The 18,424-nt window shown below is 60.0% G+C and overlaps 1 protein-coding gene and 1 non-coding gene across 2 annotated transcripts; both read left to right on the top strand.

Moving 5' to 3' along the window:
- The first annotated feature begins 52 nt into the window (after positions 1 to 52).
- On the top strand, positions 53 to 17,972 carry COPE (COPI coat complex subunit epsilon). The gene is made up of 10 exons (XM_043467428.1): positions 53 to 383; positions 7,205 to 7,267; positions 8,985 to 9,085; positions 12,188 to 12,340; positions 13,493 to 13,546; positions 13,982 to 14,063; positions 15,112 to 15,267; positions 16,414 to 16,482; positions 17,546 to 17,620; positions 17,773 to 17,972. Exons 1-10 carry the CDS (start codon positions 258 to 260, stop codon positions 17,818 to 17,820), a joined length of 927 nt encoding a protein of 308 aa, XP_043323363.1. The 5' UTR covers positions 53 to 257; the 3' UTR covers positions 17,821 to 17,972.
- TRNAG-CCC lies at positions 2,603 to 2,675 on the top strand. The gene has a single exon. It is a non-coding gene; the product is annotated as a tRNA-Gly (tRNA).
- Positions 17,973 to 18,424: the final 452 nt, after the last annotated feature.

Below are 18,424 nucleotides of genomic sequence, written 5' to 3'. Positions count from 1 at the left end.
ATTGGATCTGCCTCCTGCTTGGTCCCACCTTCTCCAATTCAGTTCAAAGCCTCGACCTCATCCTTACAATGTTTTCCCGGAATCCCGCGGGAGTTTCAGCCTCACATTAAACTACAGTTCCCAAGATGCCCTGCGAGACGCACTTGCGTCTCACGCCCCTCAGCCAGTAAACTACATTTGCCGGCGTGCCCGTAGGTGGCTGCCTCCTTCCGGCCGACGTGTCTTTCAGGAAGAGGAGCGAGTGAGAGGGCAGCGACATGGCTCCTCCAGCTTCTGGTCCGGCTTCTGGCGGCTCCGGGGAGGTGGATGAGCTGTTCGACGTGAAGAACGCCTTCTACATTGGCAGCTACCAGCAGTGCATCAACGAGGCGCAGCGGGTGAAGGTGCGGCGTCTCCGGGGCTGGGAGACGCTGGGGGCGGAGACGGAAGATGCTTCCTGGTGGCCGCGGGTCGGGCTCTGATTTTTAAAACCCTATCTTGTCTCCTCGCGCCGTTTCACCCCCCACACCTTTTCAGAGCGCGATGAGGAATTGTCTTTGTCCCTTGACAAAACGCAAAGCAGTAACATTTCATGATAATTCTTACTTGGACCGCTCACTGTGTACCTTAGGAGGCGTTTGATTAAGAGAGAGGTTCGTGCTTCTATAGTAATAGTAACAAATATAATGATACTGCGGTGCGGTAGTAATAATAGTAATAACAATATAGTTCTCATTTGTTTCCGCCATGCCCCCAAATACCCCTAGAGACTATTATTTATCCTCATTTTACAGGTGAGAGAACAGGAAGGCTCAAGAGATAAATGAATTCTCGCCTGTTACCCTGCCCCTCTAGCCAGGTTATTTCTCCCCACACTTGCTCATCATTCATTCCGCACTGATCATCTGTATGGGCCAGGCCGTGTATTCGTACTGGGCTCAAAGCTGTGACAAAATAGATAAAACTCCTATCTTTCTTGGAAACCTCAGCTCCCAAGGGAGGCAGATAGACAATAAGAAAGTAAGGTATCAGGGGCATCCCTGGTGGTCCAGCGATTAAGACTTGGCATTTCCACTACAGGGGGCATGGTTCCATCCCTGGTTGGGGAAGTTCTGAATGCCACGCCAAATACAAATACAAATAAATAAAATTAAGTTATTTAAAAGGTGTCAGGAAGTGGTGTGATGGAGAGTGGTGGGAGTGAGCCTGACTGAGAGCTAGAAAATGCAGCTGGAAAGGCCCAGGCAGCCAGGCAATGAGTGGGTGACAGGAGAGGGGGCAGGCAGCCGGACTGCTAGCAGCACCTTTTTGGGAAGAAGATGGATGGTACTGTCACTTTGAGAGTGAGCTATTGGAGATTTTTTTTTTTTTACTTTTTTTAATATTTATTTTTGACTGCAGGGTCTTCATTGCTGCTCAGGCATCTCTCTAGTTGTGGAGCGTGGGGACTACTCACCACATGAGCTTCTTACCGCAGTGGCTTCTCTTGTTGTGGAGCACAGGTTCTAGGTTCAAGGGCTTCAGTAGTTGGGGCTTGCAGGCTCTAGAGTGCTGGTCCAGTGGTTGTGGCACATGGGTTCCATTGCTCTGAAGCATGTGGAATCTTCTTTGACTCATCACTGGCAGGCAGACTCCCTCCTAACCACTGGACCACCAGGAAATCCCGAGGATTTTTAAGAGATAAGAATGTGACAGGGTCTTTGCCTGTCCTCACGGTCTAGTGTTCTGAAGAGAGTAAACAAGTAAAGAATTGAGTGATTATGTAATTACAACTTGAGCCCTGCAGGGATAGGAGATAGAAAGTGCTGATCAGATATGGGGGGCATGGGGAGGGGGGGCTGCTTCATGTGGGAGTGGTCAAATCAGACCAGGCTTCTGTGACTGTCATCTAACCCTGTGACCAAACCTGGAGAAGGCTCTCACTCCATAGGTGAGAGTCCCAAAGTTGCTGAGGCAGGGGTGAGCACTGTGTAGTCAAGGCCTAAGAGGCTGGGGTCGCAGAAGTGGGGTGAGCATAGTGGGGGAGATGAAGAATGAAGTGAGCAGAGTAAGAGGCAGGGCTTGGGGTGAGGAGGGCACAGCAAGGGTTTGGAGTTTATCCCCAAGGTGTGGGAGGCCATAGGAGCACCATGCAAGGGGAGTGGCAGACGTCTTCAGGGAGGCAGCTGAGGTGTTGGAGGAGTTTGGATTCTGAAGTGGAGAAGGCTTGCTTTCCCTTTTGGCCTTTGGCAGTGAACCTCATGTCCCTGAGTGTCATCTGTGGTATGGAGGGTAAAACCTCAGACTTCAGTAGGAGGTTCGGATTCGTTGAAACAACGTTTGCATGATTGTATTAGTTTTCCGTTGTCAGTGTGACAAAGGACAGCTCAAGGCACCACAAGCTTACTATCTTGCAACTTCTGTAGGTCAGAAGTCCAACCCTCCTCTTACTAAGCTAAAATCAAGGTATCGGCCCGGCTGTATCCTTTCTGGAGATTCTGGGGAAGAACCACCTTCCTAACTCGTTGAAGTTGCTGCCTCTCGGCCAGGGCCACCCTTAGTTCCTGGAGGCTTCTAGATGCTTCTCTCCAGTCCTCAACCTCCCACATCACCCTTCCATCTCAGAATCAGCCACGGAGGGACTTTTCTGGTGGTCCAGTGGTTAAGACTCTGTGCTCCCAATGCAGGGGGCCCAGGTTCGATCCCTGGTCAGGGAACTGGATCCCACATGCTTCAGTGAAGATCTCCTGTGCCGCAACTAACATCTGATGCAGCCAAATAAATTAAAAAAGAGAAAAAAAGATCCAGGCATGGGGGTTCTTGGAGTCTTGCAAATTTCCCCTTCCCCTTCGTTCCCTTTGTCTAAAAGTCCTCTGCTTTTAAGGGGTTCTGTGGTTAGACTGGACCCTCCCAGATAGCCCAGCATGGTCTCCCCATGTTCAGGTCCATAACCTTAATGACACCTATGAAGTCCCTTTGGTGATGTAAGGAAAGCTGTCCCAGGGCTGCCGTGGGCATGTCTCGGGGCCTTACTGTGCTCAGCGTCGCAGCTGTTCATGTGCCTCTCTGCTGGGTCGAATAGACCGCAGGGAGGTCGGCCAGGCCTGGCTGCCTCAGCTTCTGGCTCTTCTGAGTTCTCCCTGCAGCCAGGGCTGTCACAGCACCCCTCTGAGCCTCGCTTTTCCCTCCTGTCAGACGGGAGCCATGACTTTGATCTCAGTAGGGCCCTGTGAGGTTCTGCGTCATACTCAGCGATCCACCTTCTGTCTTCTCTTGAGTGTCTGTTCTGTTTGTGTTATAGCAATGTGTTCTTTGAGTCTTACTGTGTCATAATATGCAGATTTTACCTCCCTGCTGAAGGAAGCAGCACAAGCTGCTGTATGCAGACAGCAATGGAAAGCAAAGGAAGCCAGATCAGCTGTCAGATCACTGTTGTTGGAGGCAAGGCTGTGGTGCAACCTCTGAGCTGGGGCCTGTGTGCCCTCCTCTGCAACACGGTAAAGATGCACTGGCACCAAACCAAGAGACCCTCCCTGCCATGACCAGAATAACGGGAGTGCTTTCCCTGCCGAGCCCTCTGATGGGCTTTAACTCTGGTCCACCGGCTACCTAAACCCCCTTCGGCAGCCTGGAGTGGGTCAGATGGTGTCCCTGATGAGATGCGTCCACTCGGAACCTGTGAATGTGACTTATTTGGGAAAGGGTATTTGCACACTGCCAGGTGGTGCGTGGTAAAGAATCCACCTGCCGATGCAGGAGACACAGGAGATGGGGTTCGATCCCTGGGTCAGGAAGATGCCCCGGAGGAGGAAATGGCAACCCACTCCAGTATTCTTGCCTGGGAAATTCCGTGGACAGAGGATTCTGGCGGGCTACATCCATGGGGGCACAAAGAGTCACACACTTCTGAGCAAACTCACATGCAGCTGTATTCCAGTGAAGGATCTCTGGATGAGATCAGCCAGGATTTAGGATCGGCCCTAGACAGCATGTTAAAAAGCAGAGACGTCACTTTGCCAACAAAAGCCCCTATAGTCAGAGGTGTGCTTTTTCCAGTAGTCATGTTTGGATGTGAGAGTTGGACTATAAAGAAAGCTGAGTACTGAAGAATTTTGAACTGTGGTATTGGAGAAGACTCTTGAGAGTCCCTTAGATTGCAAGGAAATCAAACCAGTCAATCCTAAAGGAAATCAACCCTGAATATTCATTGGAAGGACTGATGCTAAAGCAGAAACTCCAGTACTCTGGCCACCTGGTATGAAGAGCCAACTCACTGGAAAAGACCCTGATGCTGGGAAAGAGAGAAGGGGACGACAGAGGATGAGATGGTTGGGTGGCATCACTGACTCAGCGGACGTGAGTTTGAGCAAAATCATGAGACAGTGAAGGACAGGGAAGCCTGGCGTGCTGCAGTCCATGGGGTCACAAAGAGTCAGACACGACTTAGCAGCTAAACAGCAACTAAATCCAGTGACTGGTGTCCTTCTCAGAGAGAGGCTTGAGGCAGACAGAAAAAGTGGAGGCAGAGTTTGGGGTGATGCAGCCGCCAGCTAAGGATGACCCAGAACCGCCAGCAGCTGGATGAGGCAAAGGCCGATCCGCTCAGCCTGTGGAGGGAGCACAGCTCTGCTGACACCTTGATCTCGGACCTCTGGCCTCCAGAACCGCAAGAGAACAAGTTTCTGTTGTTTTGAACCCCACCCTAGGTGGTGGTTGGTTACAGCAACCTCAGACAGGCACCCCCAGAGGTGGCCCCAGGTGGAGCCCCTGGTGTGTTGCGGTGCTGGCGCCATCATGATGTTTGTGTCCCTACTTGTTTCTCGAGTGCCCACAAGATGGCAGGCACCGCACAGGTGTTAAGGATGAAGCAGCTAAGAAGGCCTCCAGGAGCCGACAGTCTGGTGTGGTCAGCTGACACTGATGGCCAGTCAGAGGATGGGATGTGGTCCCTTCCTCAACCCCATCCCTGGCCTCCCTGGACCGTTCCCCTGGCTCTCCGGCCTGGTTGCACCTCTGAGCTCCTTGCAGGCCGTTTGAGGCACCCCCGGAGGTTGGATGTCACTGGTGGGTGTGAGCCTCCTGGCTTTTCTGGTCTTTGACCTCCCAGTTGGTGCCGATGAGCCGTCAGGACTAGGCACTGGGGCACTCCCCTAGGGGCACGCTTCACAGTTCCTGGGGTTCCCTGGTCTGTACACCTGTCTTCGTTCTTACACCTCCCAGAAGCGCTTCTCTTTGGCTGCTTGGGAAGGTCCTGAGGTCTGCGTGTGGGGTCTCGGTGACCCCCCTCGGCCATCCTGCAGGGTCAGTGGTGTGCCCGTTAGATGCAGAGGGTACCTGAGGCGCAGAGTGGCCTCTGGTCCCCTGGTCCCTCGCAGGGCATCTCACTGTGTCCCTGCTTCAAAAATACCAAGAGCCAGCATTTGTTCCTCTCTTTTTTTTAAAGAGAATAATCTTATTTATTTTATTCTTGGCTGCCCTGGGTCTTCGTTGCTGCACGCAGGCTTTCTCTGGTTGCAGTGAACAGGGGTACTCGGTGTGTGGGCCTCATTGCAGCAGCTTCTCTGGTGGAGCACGGGCTCTAGGGTTCGGGCTTCAGTAGCTGTGGCGCACAGGCTTCGTGACCTTGCAGCCTGTGGGGTATTCCTGGATCAGGGCTTGGACCCATGTCTCCTGCATTGGCAGGTGGATCCTTTACCACTGAGCCACCAGAGAAGCCCCTTGTCTCTCTCTCTCTCTCTCTCTCTTTTTTTATACTGAAGTTGGTGTGGGGACCCCAGCTGGGTTGTCTTCACCAGTGTCCAGCTCTGAGGGTCTTTTGAGAGTCACTTCTTTAGAAGACACTGTGTTCCAAGTCCTGGCCAGATCCCGGTTGGCCACCGTGGCTGGAGCAAGCTGCCGAGACCCCGTGGCGAAGCTGGCTGGAGTCTAGCTGGGGCCAGGAGCCAGGCTTCTTGTTTGTAGTCTCCGGTGGCCTGAGAGGAGGACATGTCCACCTCCCTCACACCCTCGGGCTGGGAAGAAGGCCTGGGCACTTGGAGCCTGGTTCTCAACCTCAGAGGAGGGTAGTCCTGGCATGCTCCCACTGGTGGGGCTCCAGGCCATTGTCCCCCCAGCTTGGGCAGCTTGGCAGGCCATCCTCTCTGCTGGTCCCCGGGCCCTGTGGTTTGGAGTGGCGGCTCCAAGGTGGCCAGGCCCCCTTGCCAGGTCACTCCCCTTTCCCGGCCCCTGCGCGGCCTGTCCCAGCATCCCCGCACCCGCTGGGCTGAAGTGCTCTGTGCCTGCCCACCGCAGGCACCGTGGGGTCTCCAGAAAGGCAGCCAGCTCTCGGGTCATGGTCCGAAGCTGTCCCCCCAAGGAAGGGCCCCTCGTGTGCCCGCAGCCGCACGGGGGCCCTCTTCAGGGTGCTGCAGGGAAGCCTGCATGAGCTCGCCTCACGGCTGCTTCTGGATTCTGTGTGGTGACTGGGCTGACTGAACGTAGCCCATGGACCTCGTCCCCGAGGACACGGCGGTCTCCAAGGACTCCCCCCGCCTGGCTAGACCCCAGCATCACTGTGCTGGGGCAGCCAAGCTGAGCTTTCCCAGAAAGGTCCTCTGAGTGAGGTGAACCTTTGTCTCTCCTGTTGGTCACATTTAAAGAGCGTTTGAAACCAAAGTGGGATGGAAGTATCGGCTGCAGACAGTAAAGTCCCCTTTGCACATCGCCCACCAGGTCCCATCCCATTCCAGCATCAGCCATCCATCTCCAGATAGGAGTCTTCCCAGGCCTGCTTTCTGGGCTTGTGCAGACGTAGGCGTCAGTGCACACCCACCCCACCCCCACTGCGGGTGTCCTCGGACCACCTGGCTGTTGAGCTGCTTCCATTTTGGTCGGCTGCACCTTGGGGTCCTTCCCCATCAGGATGAGCAGCCCAGTGTCCCGTGGTCAGAAGCATGGGTTCTGCCCTGGCCCCTTCTGCATGGCTGGGGCCGTTTCAGCCTGTTAGTGTCCCCATCCCTCACCCAGCCGGATCGGGGTAACAGTCATGCCACCTTGCCCAGGGGGATGTCCCAGGGGGATGGAATGGGGTGCCCAGCATGCTGCATGCCGTCCGTGGCGGCTGCTTTCCTGCGGCCGAAGGTCGTGAGGCAGCAGGGAGCCAGGGCGGGGACTAGGCCCAGACTCCTGGGAAGGCTGCCCGCGGCGGCCTCTGCGGGCCTGCTGGCCACACGGCCCCGTGAGTCCTGACCTGCCTTTGCCTCCACAGCCATCCAGCCCGGAGAGAGATGTGGAACGGGACGTCTTCCTGTACAGAGCGTACCTTGCACAGGTAAGCGTGGGCCCTTGACCATGACTGCCGGCGCCCTGGGACGGGGGAGTCAGGAGCAGAGTGTCAGTGGGGGCTGGCGCCCTGGGATGGGGGAGTCAGGAGCAGAGTGTTGGCGGGGGCGGCGCCCTGGGACGGGGGAGTCAGGAGCAGAGTGTCCGCGGGGGCAGGACCCCCGCGGCCGGCGTGGCCACCACAAGTAAGGTGACTGTGTCACTGAGGCCCCGCAGCACCGGCTCAGAAGACCAGGGTTCTGGGTTTACAGAATAACCGAGCAGATGATAAAAAAATTCCAAATCCCCAGCCCCACCCCACAGGCAGTTTCTCTCATTAACAGTTTGGGTTGGTGGGGTGCTTTTGTTACAATTGATGCACTGGTATTGATACTGTTACTAACTATAGCTAGCAGTTTAGACGCTGCAGTTAAATTTTTATGCTACAGTTAAATTTTTAAAAGCAGCATTACATGCTGTGCTCAGTCATGTCCAACTCTTTGTGACCCTGTGGACTGTAGTCCACCAGGCTCATCTGTCCATGGGGTTTTCCAGGCAAGAGGACTAGAGTGGGAAGCCATTTCCTATTCCAAGGGATCTTTCCACCCAGGGATGGAACCCACATCTCTTGGCGTCTCCTGCATTGGCAGGCAGGTTCTTTACTTGGGGCTTAAAAAGCAGCATTCCCCTGGGACATAATACAGTGAGAGTTCATCCCCCTGTTTTAAAAACAACCCGGGCTCTGCAGAGAGGATTGAACTGTGCCCGCTGAGTTCCCACCCCAGGCCCACTGCACGGGAGTGGCCGCCAGCCTCCCGCCAGCCGTGTCCCCTTGGAGCAGCGGGGAGAGGGCAGGCCTGGGCTGCTGTGTGGTGGGCACGTGGCCCCATAGGTGCCCCCACCTCACGTCAGGCCCCAGCTGCCTTCCCAGGTCCGTTTGCATCCTTCCCTCTGTGGAGCATTCTAGAACCCAAGGGGACTTCCCCTGTGGCCCAGGTGCTCCTCCCTGCCACCTCCCACCTCCAGGGTATGCGTGGCCCCCCCATCAGAGTAGGGTGCCCCAGTGTACTCCAGAGTCTCCCTGGACATGTTCATATACGCACATGTGTGTTTAAAAGATACACGTGTAGGGACTGCCCCGGCGGTCCAGTGGTTAAGGCTCCGTGGCTTCCAGTGCGGGGGTCGTGGGTTGGATCCCTGGTCGGGGAACTAAGACCCCACATACTGCATGGCAAGACCAAAAAATGAAAGGTGAGCACACGCAGAAGCAATGAACTCACTGCAGCTACTTGGAAAGAAACGGGAAAAGGGTCCCTGATTCCCGTTTCCCTTGGCAGTGACCTCCCTGCTGGATGTCTGCTGGCAGGGCGTGCGCTCTGCTTCAGCAGAAGCACGCACCCAGGGTCCTTGACCCTGGCGACCCCCTCCCCAAAGCTGGGGGGCCCTCCCCCTGTCACTTCGCCACTGGGGGATGTACAGTGACCGGCCAGGGTCTCCAACTGGAGCAGCGGGCCGTGCGGCTGACAAGTGACGCTGTGCCGGCTGCCACAGTGCGCTGTAGCGGCGCTGCTCCCGTGGGCCGAGGGGCGTCCCTGGGAGCGGCAGGCACTGGGGCTTCCCCAGGGCGATGCTGGCGCCAGACAGCCCCTGTATGTTCCCTGGGGTCTGGGACACAGACCGCACGGGGAGGTCCAGTGGGGCTGACGGTGTCCGTGTCCTACCTGCAGAGGAAGTACGGCGTGGTGCTGGATGAGATCAAGCCCTCCTCCGCCCCCGAGCTGCAGGCCGTGCGCATGTTTGCTGAGTACCTGGCCAGCGACAGCCGGCGGTGAGGCTGGGACGGGGCTGGGGCACCGTGGATGGGCCTGGGTGGGCAGGGATGTCTGGATGGCATCCCTCCTGTGTCCTGTCACCTGACTGAGCCTTGGTTCCTCTCACCCACACGGGGGGGCAGTGCGGGGCCCTGCTTCACGGAGGTCTCTGCGGGACCGGGGACCAGAGGTGGGGACCAGTGCACAGGTGCCTAGGGGCTGCGGGAGCCTCACTGTCCAGAGCGCCTCCCCGGGACGCGTGGCGGGGACCCTGCCGCCCACCTCCCATTGCTGCTCGCCTGTGTTGCGGGAGGCGCTGGCGGCTGCTCCGCCTGTCGTTCATCTCTGTGCAGACGGGTGGGAGGGTGGACACCGAGTCCTCACTCTGAGCTGCCTGCCCGTCTCGTGCCGCAGATCAGTAGGCATCAGGCTTCCTCAGGCGGTGGCCGGGAGAGGCGAGGGGCAGGGCTGTAGGGGCCCGGAAGCGCTGGGTCCTCCAGGACCAGGCCTGCCTGTTCTCTGCTGCCCGGCGTGGGGTCTGAGACTGCACGCGGTCTGGCCCTGCTGGCTTCAGGTGGCTCCTGCTCGGCAGGTCTTGGGCTGGGCGGCTCGCCCAGGTGCCTGTGAGCTCAGCCTCTGCTGGGAGCTGTGTGGCCCTGCCTTGCCTGTGCGTGGAGCACCACCCTGACCCAGCAGGCCCTGCGGTTCCCCCACCCCCGGGAATGGACTGGTCACAAAGTCCCCTGGGATTTCAGAGGGGAAACACTCCTCAGAGGGTGGCTGGGCTAGAAGGCTGGGGCAGCACAGCCCATGACGGAGACGCTCTGCTGGGAGCCGGCCCCCACCTGCCCGTCCCAGTTCCGGGGCCTTCTCACAGCACTGTGATGCCTCAGGGGGGGGTCTCAGGGGGTCCTGCCCTGCACTCTGCCCCGTGGAGCTTGTTAGACCAGGATGTGGTCATGACCTCATTGATACTACGCTTCCCTCATTGGCTGCTGCAGCCCTCTGTGGGTCCCAAGTGTGGATATCTCCTGTGACCCCCACTTCTGCTCCTCATGGAGGGCAGCACCCCATGTGCAGCCTCCTTTGATCTGGCTCCTTGGTCCACAAAGAGCCCAAAAGCAGTGGCAGCCGAATGGGAACCCCCAAAACCTGTGAACCTGACCTAGTTGGAAGTGGGGTCTCTGCAGATGTAAGTGGTTAAGGACCTTGGGCTCATCTTGGGTGTAAGGTGGGCCCTAAATCCAGTGACGGGTGTCTTCAGAAGAGATGGGAAAGAAGACAGACATGGAGGCCACCTGAAGACGCAGGCAGAGATCTGGATAAAACAAGACACAAGGCAAGGACTGCCACAGTGCCGAGAGCCGGGAGGGAGGCCCAGGACACATTGTCCCTTGGAGTCCTGCAGAAGAAACCAGTCCTGCCAACACCTTCAAAAAAAAAAAATTACTTGGCCGCACTGAGTCTCAGTTGCCACGTGCAGGGTCTTTGATCTTCACTGCAGTGTCTTTAGTTGCAGCCTGCGAAATCTTAGTTGCGGTACTTAGTTGCGGTACTAGTTCCCTGATCAGGGATTGAACCGGGGCCCCCTGCATTGGGGGTGTAGAGTTTTAGCCACTGGACCACAGGGAAGTCCCCTGCCAACACCTTGATCTCAGACTGCTGGCTTCTAGAACTGTGAGAGGATACACCCTTGTTACTTCACTGCTTCCTGGTGCTTTGTGATGGCAGCCCTGGGGCAGTTAAGACAGGCGCCCTCTCTGCACCCCACTAGCCTGGGCGATGAGCCCCTTGGGAAGGGGAAGGAGCTCCTGGACTGCTGCAGGCATTGCAGAAAAGAACCCGCGGGAAGCCGGGGCGTGGAGCCGGTGCTCAGACAAGCAGAGGTGCTCACGGGGCGTCCGTCCTGACAGTGCAGACTGCCTGGCAGGCAGGCGGTGGAGAAAGCGCCAGAGCCCACGCGATAACCACAGCACGCTCCAGTAACGGCGTACGACGCCGACGTCACGGGGACAAGAGCAGACCGCACGCCCACCGCCTGTGCGCCGGGAAGCAGGCGGGAAGCTGTGTGAGGTGGCCTTGGGGCGGCTCATGCCAGCCCCGTGGGATCCCGGCACAGTCCTGCCGCGTGCACAGTGGGCAGCAGACTCAGCTGTGAAGTCGTTTGTCTGTCAGGCCCCTCTCTGTGGGCGCGGAGAGGGTGACAGACAGGTCCCTGGCCTCCAGGGACCCCGGGGTACACAGACATTTGGCCACTGCCCCCTGAAACCCACATGAAACGTAGGCATTTGCTGAGACGGCCTCGGTTCCGAGCTACAGCGTTTGTCCGGTAGCGACACAGGGCCCTTCTCTTGTTAATTGCCCAGCAGCCCTTTTGAAACAAGAGTCCCAACTCCTCGATTTGGTTAAGCAGTTCATTTCTGGTGTAATGTGACGTGTGGGTGCGCCCAGCTGGTCCTCAGGCCAGCCTGGACTCCAGCCTGGCTCCAGCACCCAGGCCCCAGCCCAGCAAGCCACCCACCTGTCGGAAGCAGTCAGGCTGGGGAGCTAGGGACAGCCACCGTGGCCGCGGGGCGTCTCCCGCACAGCCGCCCTCAGGACCCAGGCCCAGTGCTGACCGAGGTAGATCTGGACCCTCTGCTGAGACCACCAGCCTCCTGGTGAAGTTGGCGGCGGCATGAGAATGAGGTCCACCTGTGCAGCCTCATGCCCCTGCGGTGGGAGGTGCCCCCGGCAAAGCCAGCCCACCTCTCTGCATCGGGGTGGTGTGCACACCTCAGCCCTTGAGCACTGCGGCCAGGGGAGCGCGGGGCCTGGGATGTCATCTGTGGGCAGGGCCAGGCACGACCCTTCCTGCACCGCATCTCCCCATGGGGCCTGGCGCACCTGACCCCACTTCTGGCCTCGGTTTCCCTGTTTGTGTGAAGGCTGAGAAGTGCCTGAGGAGGTGGGGAGACCAGCACCCAGAGGGGCTTGGCACAGACAGCTGGGCCCATCCTGCCCACTGCTGCTGTGTGCCCGCGGGGGCCTGACTCGCTGTCTCTGGGCCTGTCTGTTCCCCCGGGGGGTGCAGCCACCTGCTGCCCCTGCCTCAGGCCATGAGCAGCTGTGTCTCACAGGGACGCGATCGTGGCCGAGCTGGACCGGGAGATGAGCCGGAGCGTGGATGTGACCAACACCACCTTTCTGCTCATGGCCGCCTCCATCTACTTCTATGACCAGAACCCAGACGCAGCCCTGCGCACCCTTCACCAGGGGGACAGCCTGGAGTGGTGAGTGGCCGTCCTGCACAGGGCTTTGGGGGGTTGCCTCGTGAGTGGCCCTTCTGCTGTCCAGGCCACCCAGAGCCTCATCAGCCGTTGTCATAGGAACGGCAAGGGGGGCTGCTCTGAAAGTGGGCCTGGGGTGGGGCGCAGGCCTCTCGTTCCGGCTCCAGCTCTTGTTCCCAGTTCCAGAGACATTCTCTTCCGCACGGCTGGGCTGCGCTCTGAGGACATGGCACCCTCAGCTGAAAACCCTCTGTTCCCAGCAGTGGAGCTGAAAGCACCTTTGTCTCTGCCCAAGGCCTCCGTGCCCGCCCTCCCTCCACAAAGCCTTGTGTTCCTCTGCCCAGGGCCCTGGCCTGTCCACTTCTTCCTTGGGCCCCCACCACCCTCCCCTGAGGCCGGCCCTTGGGCACGGCAGGCCTGGATGCTGGAGCCCCGTGCAGCCTGCAGCTGGCTCCACTCCCACCCCAGTGGGTGGCTCTGGGCTGTCCTCTGACCCTCGCTGCAGCCGGGGCTCCACGAGCGCTCTGGTTTCTGCCTTCCCTTGGTTAGTCTTCCTTCTCCATTCATGTCCCACCTCAATGCAGAAAGGGGTTTGCAGTCGGCCTGGTGCGTGGCTGATGTGGCAGTGGATCCACGAATGTTTCTCATGCTCCTCCCCAGGCTCTTCTGGGCGCTGGATCACGTTCCGGCAGGAAAGCTCTGGAACAAGAGGCCACGCTAGTGATTGGCGTCCCAATTGTCTAGGCCTGAGGGGGTGGTGGGTGTGGGCGCTGAAGGCAAGGAGCACGTGTGTCCTTGCAGACACTTCATTCAGGACTGTGTTTGGAAAGAGGAGGGGGGTGCAAACTGGTGGCTGGCCTTGGGGTAGGCAGGGAGTGGGCCACAGGCCTGGGGACCCCGCGGAGCTCTCAGCCTGATCCTGCTCGACGGAGGCACAGGGCCTGGGAAGTGATGGGGCACTGGTTGCGGCGAGCAGTGCCCACAGAGTTTGATTGTACTGGGCTATGGTCAGCCTCGGTTTTCCCCTCTGCAAAGTGGAACTGGTGGCCCAAGCACTAACAGGAAGTCTCGGGAAGGTGGTGCTTAATGAGAATGAGGTCCCTGGAGGAAGGTGCGGTGGGACGAGGGTTCACGGACCACATACTTTTCCCGCAGCATGGCCATGACAGTGCAGATCCTGCTGAAGCTTGACCGCCTGGACCTAGCCCGGTAAGCCCCTCCCCACTGGGGGTGGGAGGGAAGGGTGTCTTAGTAAAGGCCAGGCTGTGCTGGGACTCTGAGTTTTCCAGAAACCAGGCCTCTGTCTTCAGTGGGGACCACTCTGAGCACACCCCCTGGCTCAGATCGTCAGCAACGTGAATGTTTCTCCACGTAGAGTGTTCTGGTCCACGGGGGTGAGGGCACCACTGCTTCCCTGCCCTTCCCTGCACGGTGTGGCCTGGGACGGGGGGCGTTGCTGCCTGTGCCTCAGCTTCCTTCCATGAGGCCGGCAGCGGGGCCCGGCCTGCAGGGTGGGGGCAGGCTTCAGGCGTGTGCGGCCGCGGGGGTGGGGAGGTGCCACGCCTCGTGAGCAAGGAACTCGGGCAGGGGTGGGGGGCAGTGACCGGGCCCCGCAGCCACTGGGCCCCTCTCCTCCGCCCCCAGGAAGGAGCTGAAGAAGATGCAGGACCAGGATGAGGACGCCACGCTCACCCAGCTGGCCACCGCCTGGGCCAACCTGGCTGCGGTGAGCCCCTGCCCAGCCTGGGCGGGAGCACCCGGGTGCCCCAAGGCTGTAGCTGGGCTTCACGGGCATCCCGGGCTTCGTGCTTCCTTGGGGGCCAGTCGCCCAGAAGAGCCCCAGCACGTTTTCCCCGTCACTCAGCCTTGACCCCTACTGGCTTCCTATAGCCCGATAGCTTGGCCAGGGTCAGGGTGCACCAACGGGGGCTCCGAACCAGACTCGGCCTGCCTCTCCCTGCATGCGCCCCCACCCCCACCCTGGCTGCAGGGAGCCAGCCAGCCAGCCTGGCAGCACACCCTCCTCTGGGGCCTGGCCCCAGGCTCGGCTGCTGCTCAGCTCTCTCCAGGCTCCTGACACAGAGTTGTGCCCGAGTCCCCCCTCACACTCTCCCTCCTCGAGCCCAGCCCTCTTACCCCCACATGCCTGGGCACCCCTCTCCTGGCAGCAGCCCCATTTCTGTCTTGGGCTTTTGACTTCTTTTCTCTGAGTTCACTCTCTTGTCTGGGCTTTTTCAAAACGTGTCCTTCATCTGCGAGCATCTGCACGTCGTTTTGCAGGGCTGAGGCCTCACCCTGTAGGATCTATTCAGTGTAGGGGACACACCCCAACAGTCCTGTCTGGTAGCCTTGCATTTGTTCACAAGTGCATCTTCGTGTCAGGCTCCCTCGCCAGCGTGACTCTGTCTCTGCCAAGCAGACAGAACCTGCCATTCAGAATGCAGGCGGGCGGGCTCAGGACCGACCGTGGAGCGGAGGCTGGGGGGTCATGTGTCCCAGCCCAGACCTCGGCCCCGCTGCCTGTGCGTTGATTCCTCCTTCCCGAAGCCGAGCCTTTCAAGGCCGTAAACTGAGGCCTTGGGGTTTGAGGGGTCTGCGCACCGCCTCGGCCCCTTCACGGCACAGGCTGCTCAAGGGCCTCTGTGGGGAAGAGGGCGGTGTCCCCAGGGTGCCTGCCCTGGGCCGCCTGCCGTGAGAGCCCTCCAGGAGGGAGCAGGCTGGGGCAGGGCAGGGCAGCAGGGTGACAAGGCCGTGATGTCCATCCGTCCCCGCAGGGAGGTGAGAAGCTCCAGGACGCCTACTACATCTTCCAGGAGATGGCCGACAAGTGCTCCCCGACCCTGCTGCTGCTCAACGGGCAGGCAGCCTGCCACATGGCCCAGGGCCGCTGGGAGGCCGCCGAGGGCGTGCTGCAGGAGGCACTGGACAAGGTATGGGCAGGCCCAGCCCCACCCCCGAAACAGGTGCAGCAGGGACCCCACGGCCTGCCTGCTGGCCGGGTGGGGGTTCTCACGCTGACTCAGCTGAAAATCGGGATTGCGAACCACAGTCCTCGTTCTGACTTCTCTTGGAAATGGGAGGATCCCGTCAGCCCAGGCCTGAGCTAGGCAGACACACACCCCGTCTCCTCCTCACTGATGCTGCCGCTGCCTGGCCTGGGGCCTTTCAGGGCGATGATCCCTGACCTGTTTCTGTGCTTGAGAGAAAGCCACCCTACCGATGACTGCTGAGGAGCGAGCGGACCACACGCAGACGTGGCGCCCGTGCTCGCTGAGTAGAGGGTCTGGGCGTGCCGCCTGCAGGGGGCTGGGGCTGCCGCCGTGGCCTGCCTTCTCCCGAGCAACAGCTGAAGCGGCTCTGATACAGTGAGAGACTGACCCCAGTGGCCAGCCGTGCCCCTCTTCCTCGCTGCGAGGGGCCGAGCGATCACAGCAGGTTGTTGGCCAGGTTGGGACAGGCTGAAGGGCGTGTGTGGAGCTGTGCCCCGTGCAGGCAGCCAGGGTCCTCGCGGCCCCTTGAGCCTGCGACACCCCGTGCGGCATGTCCCTGCCTCGCCCCCCATCAGGGCCTTCGGGCTGGGGTTCCTGGCCAAGGCAGCAGCCAAGCCCATTCCCAGCATTCCCCGGGCTTCAGCGCCCAGTGTGGGCGGGTGAGGGGAGGTCAGCTGCTCAGAGGTTCTGGTAATTTCCTGCAGTTTCCTGTCAAGTCCCCTGGGGAGTGGGCGGGCGGGCCCTACCCCACAGTCTCAGGCCTCACAGCTGCAGCAGCAGGACCAGCTCGCTGGGCTGTGATACGTTGAGGCTGCCTGGGCCTAGACTCTGTCACCTTAAGATTTGTGATAGATAAATATGCCCCTCGGAAACTGCAGCAAGCGGAGTCTCCGTGTCAGTCTGGCCTGTTCAGGAAGCACCAAGCCCCTGGGGAAAGCAGCTGGTGTGGGGAGGCAGAAGGGAAGGCTCCGAGGCCGCCACCTGGCCAACCATCCGGTCACGGGGCACCCTGCGTCTCGTAGCCCCAGCCCTGAGTTGGGGCTGTGGCCTGGAGAAGCTGACCCTGCCCGTCCCCTCTGTTGCCAGGACAGCAGCCACCCTGAGACGCTGATCAACCTCGTCGTCCTGTCCCAGCACCTGGGCAAGCCTCCTGAGGTAGGCCTCCCCGCCCCCAGCAGGTGCCGCAGGGTTTTCCGGCCCTCATGGTGCCAGCCTGGGGTGGGCCAGGGTCTCCAGCGAGGCCCTGGCTCCCCCAGGAGCTCAAGGCCACAGGGTCGAACTTCAAGGCTGGCCTGGGGTTGGGGCAGAAACCTGCTCCCCATGAGTGGATGCGGCTGCCATTGACCCTGGGAAGTTGGTGGTGCAGGCAGTCCCCCAGGGCCCCCACCCTGCCTGGAGCTCTGCGAGTTCTCTGGACACTGAGGCTCAGGGCTCCTAGGGTGGGAGCCAGCCTGTGTCACCTCACAGTCAGGAGCAGGCAACGGGACAGAGAAACGGGGCCCAGGGGAGCCATCCTGGGGAGCCTGTCTCGTCTGAGGGTGCAGGGGGCGGATGCGGGGCCTGTCCCATTAGGTGCCAAGCCCAGGCAGTCAGGGGCCCGCCCCACCCAGGGCTTCATGGGGGTCTGTCCCCAGTGCCTAGAGAAGGGCCCCCTGGCAGCCTCAGGGCTGGGGTGGTGTGGGACAGATAGGACAGCCCTCCCACTCAGCACAGAAACACCCCCAGACTCCCGGTTTGGAAGAAGCAGAGCCGCACAGGCGCCCACAGCCCCGTATGTCTGGCTGGGCCGGGGGGTGGGTAGGGCCAGGCTGGGCACGAGGCTCCGTCTTGGCCCCAGTTCCCATCCCCAGGCCTCTGAGGCGTCTCCATACAGTGTGCCCAGAACAAGCCCATCTCCTTTCCCAGCCCCGTCCCTCTGACCTGTCGTCCACTCCGTCTGGCCCCCTGCCTCTCCCTGGGCCTGGGTCCCCCCCCCCCAGCCCACATCCCTGAACCCGGTGCATCCCTTCAATCATGTGCCAAGCACAGGCTCCTGGCCCCACCCCCCAGGGTCCCCTCTACTTCAGCATGATTCCTGGGTGTGCGGTGATGGAAAAACTGTGGAGAAATTGGGGCTCTTGCTTGGGTCTGGCTGGGTGGCCCTTGTTTGATCCCATTCTTTCCAGGTCAGAGCCTAAGTGGGGTCCCCATATTTAGCTAACCTTGCCTCCTCCCACAGGTGACAAACCGCTACCTGTCCCAGCTGAAGGACGCCCACAGGTCCCACCCCTTCATCAAGGAGTACCAGGCCAAGGTGAGCCCTTGCGGGTGGCCCAGCTCTGCCCCAGAGCCCGCAGGCTCTGCTAGGCAAGGTGGGGGACTCGGGGCCTGGCTCACAACTTCTCCTGTTTCTCTCTCTCTGCCCGCCCTCCGCCCCTACCCCTGCACCCCCAATTCACGTGGAAGGAGAACGACTTTGACCGGCTGGTGCTGCAGTATGCCCCCAGTGCCTGAGGCCTGCCCCAGAGGCACTTCCGGAGGAGCCGTGAGAATGCGAGGCCAGGGCTCTGCTGCCCTCTCCGCCGGGCACTTGCCCTTTGGCTAGAGCACAGGCTGGAAGCCCAGCCCAGCCTGCCGTTTTTCAATAAATGTCTCCATTCCAGGAATCCCCACCCAATCTGTGTTTGCTCCAGCCACTTTGAGGGGGCAGATGGGAGGGACCCCTGGTGACCAAACAGCTACCCCTACAACTCGGTTGACATCCAGGAAACTGAGGCATGGGGAGGTCACAGCCATCCCAAGGGTTACCAGAATTTAAATGCAGCACCCCTGGGGGGTCTGGAGGTGGTGAGAGTGCCGGAAGTACTCAGGCCTCAGCTCAGTTAAGTGGGGAGGGGGCGTGCCGGGTCCTCAGAGGAGTAAACATCACCCTACCACACCGGCCCCTGCTCCTTGCTGCCGAGTGGTGAGTCAGGACAGACCCGCCGTGATGGGGCGTGGGTGCCAGAGCACTGCTGTGGCCGAAGCAGCAAGCTCCCTGCCCAGAAAGATGAGTGCCCAGTGAGCGCCCCTTGATAAGTAGAAGCTGGACAACAGAGGGCGGGGGTGTGCGGGGCCT

This window comes from Cervus canadensis, chromosome 4, assembly GCF_019320065.1.
Source record: "Cervus canadensis isolate Bull #8, Minnesota chromosome 4, ASM1932006v1, whole genome shotgun sequence".
NCBI lineage: Eukaryota > Metazoa > Chordata > Mammalia > Artiodactyla > Cervidae > Cervus > Cervus canadensis.
Note: the sequence above shows the minus strand (reverse complement) of the source record. Positions and strands in the feature narration are given on the sequence as shown.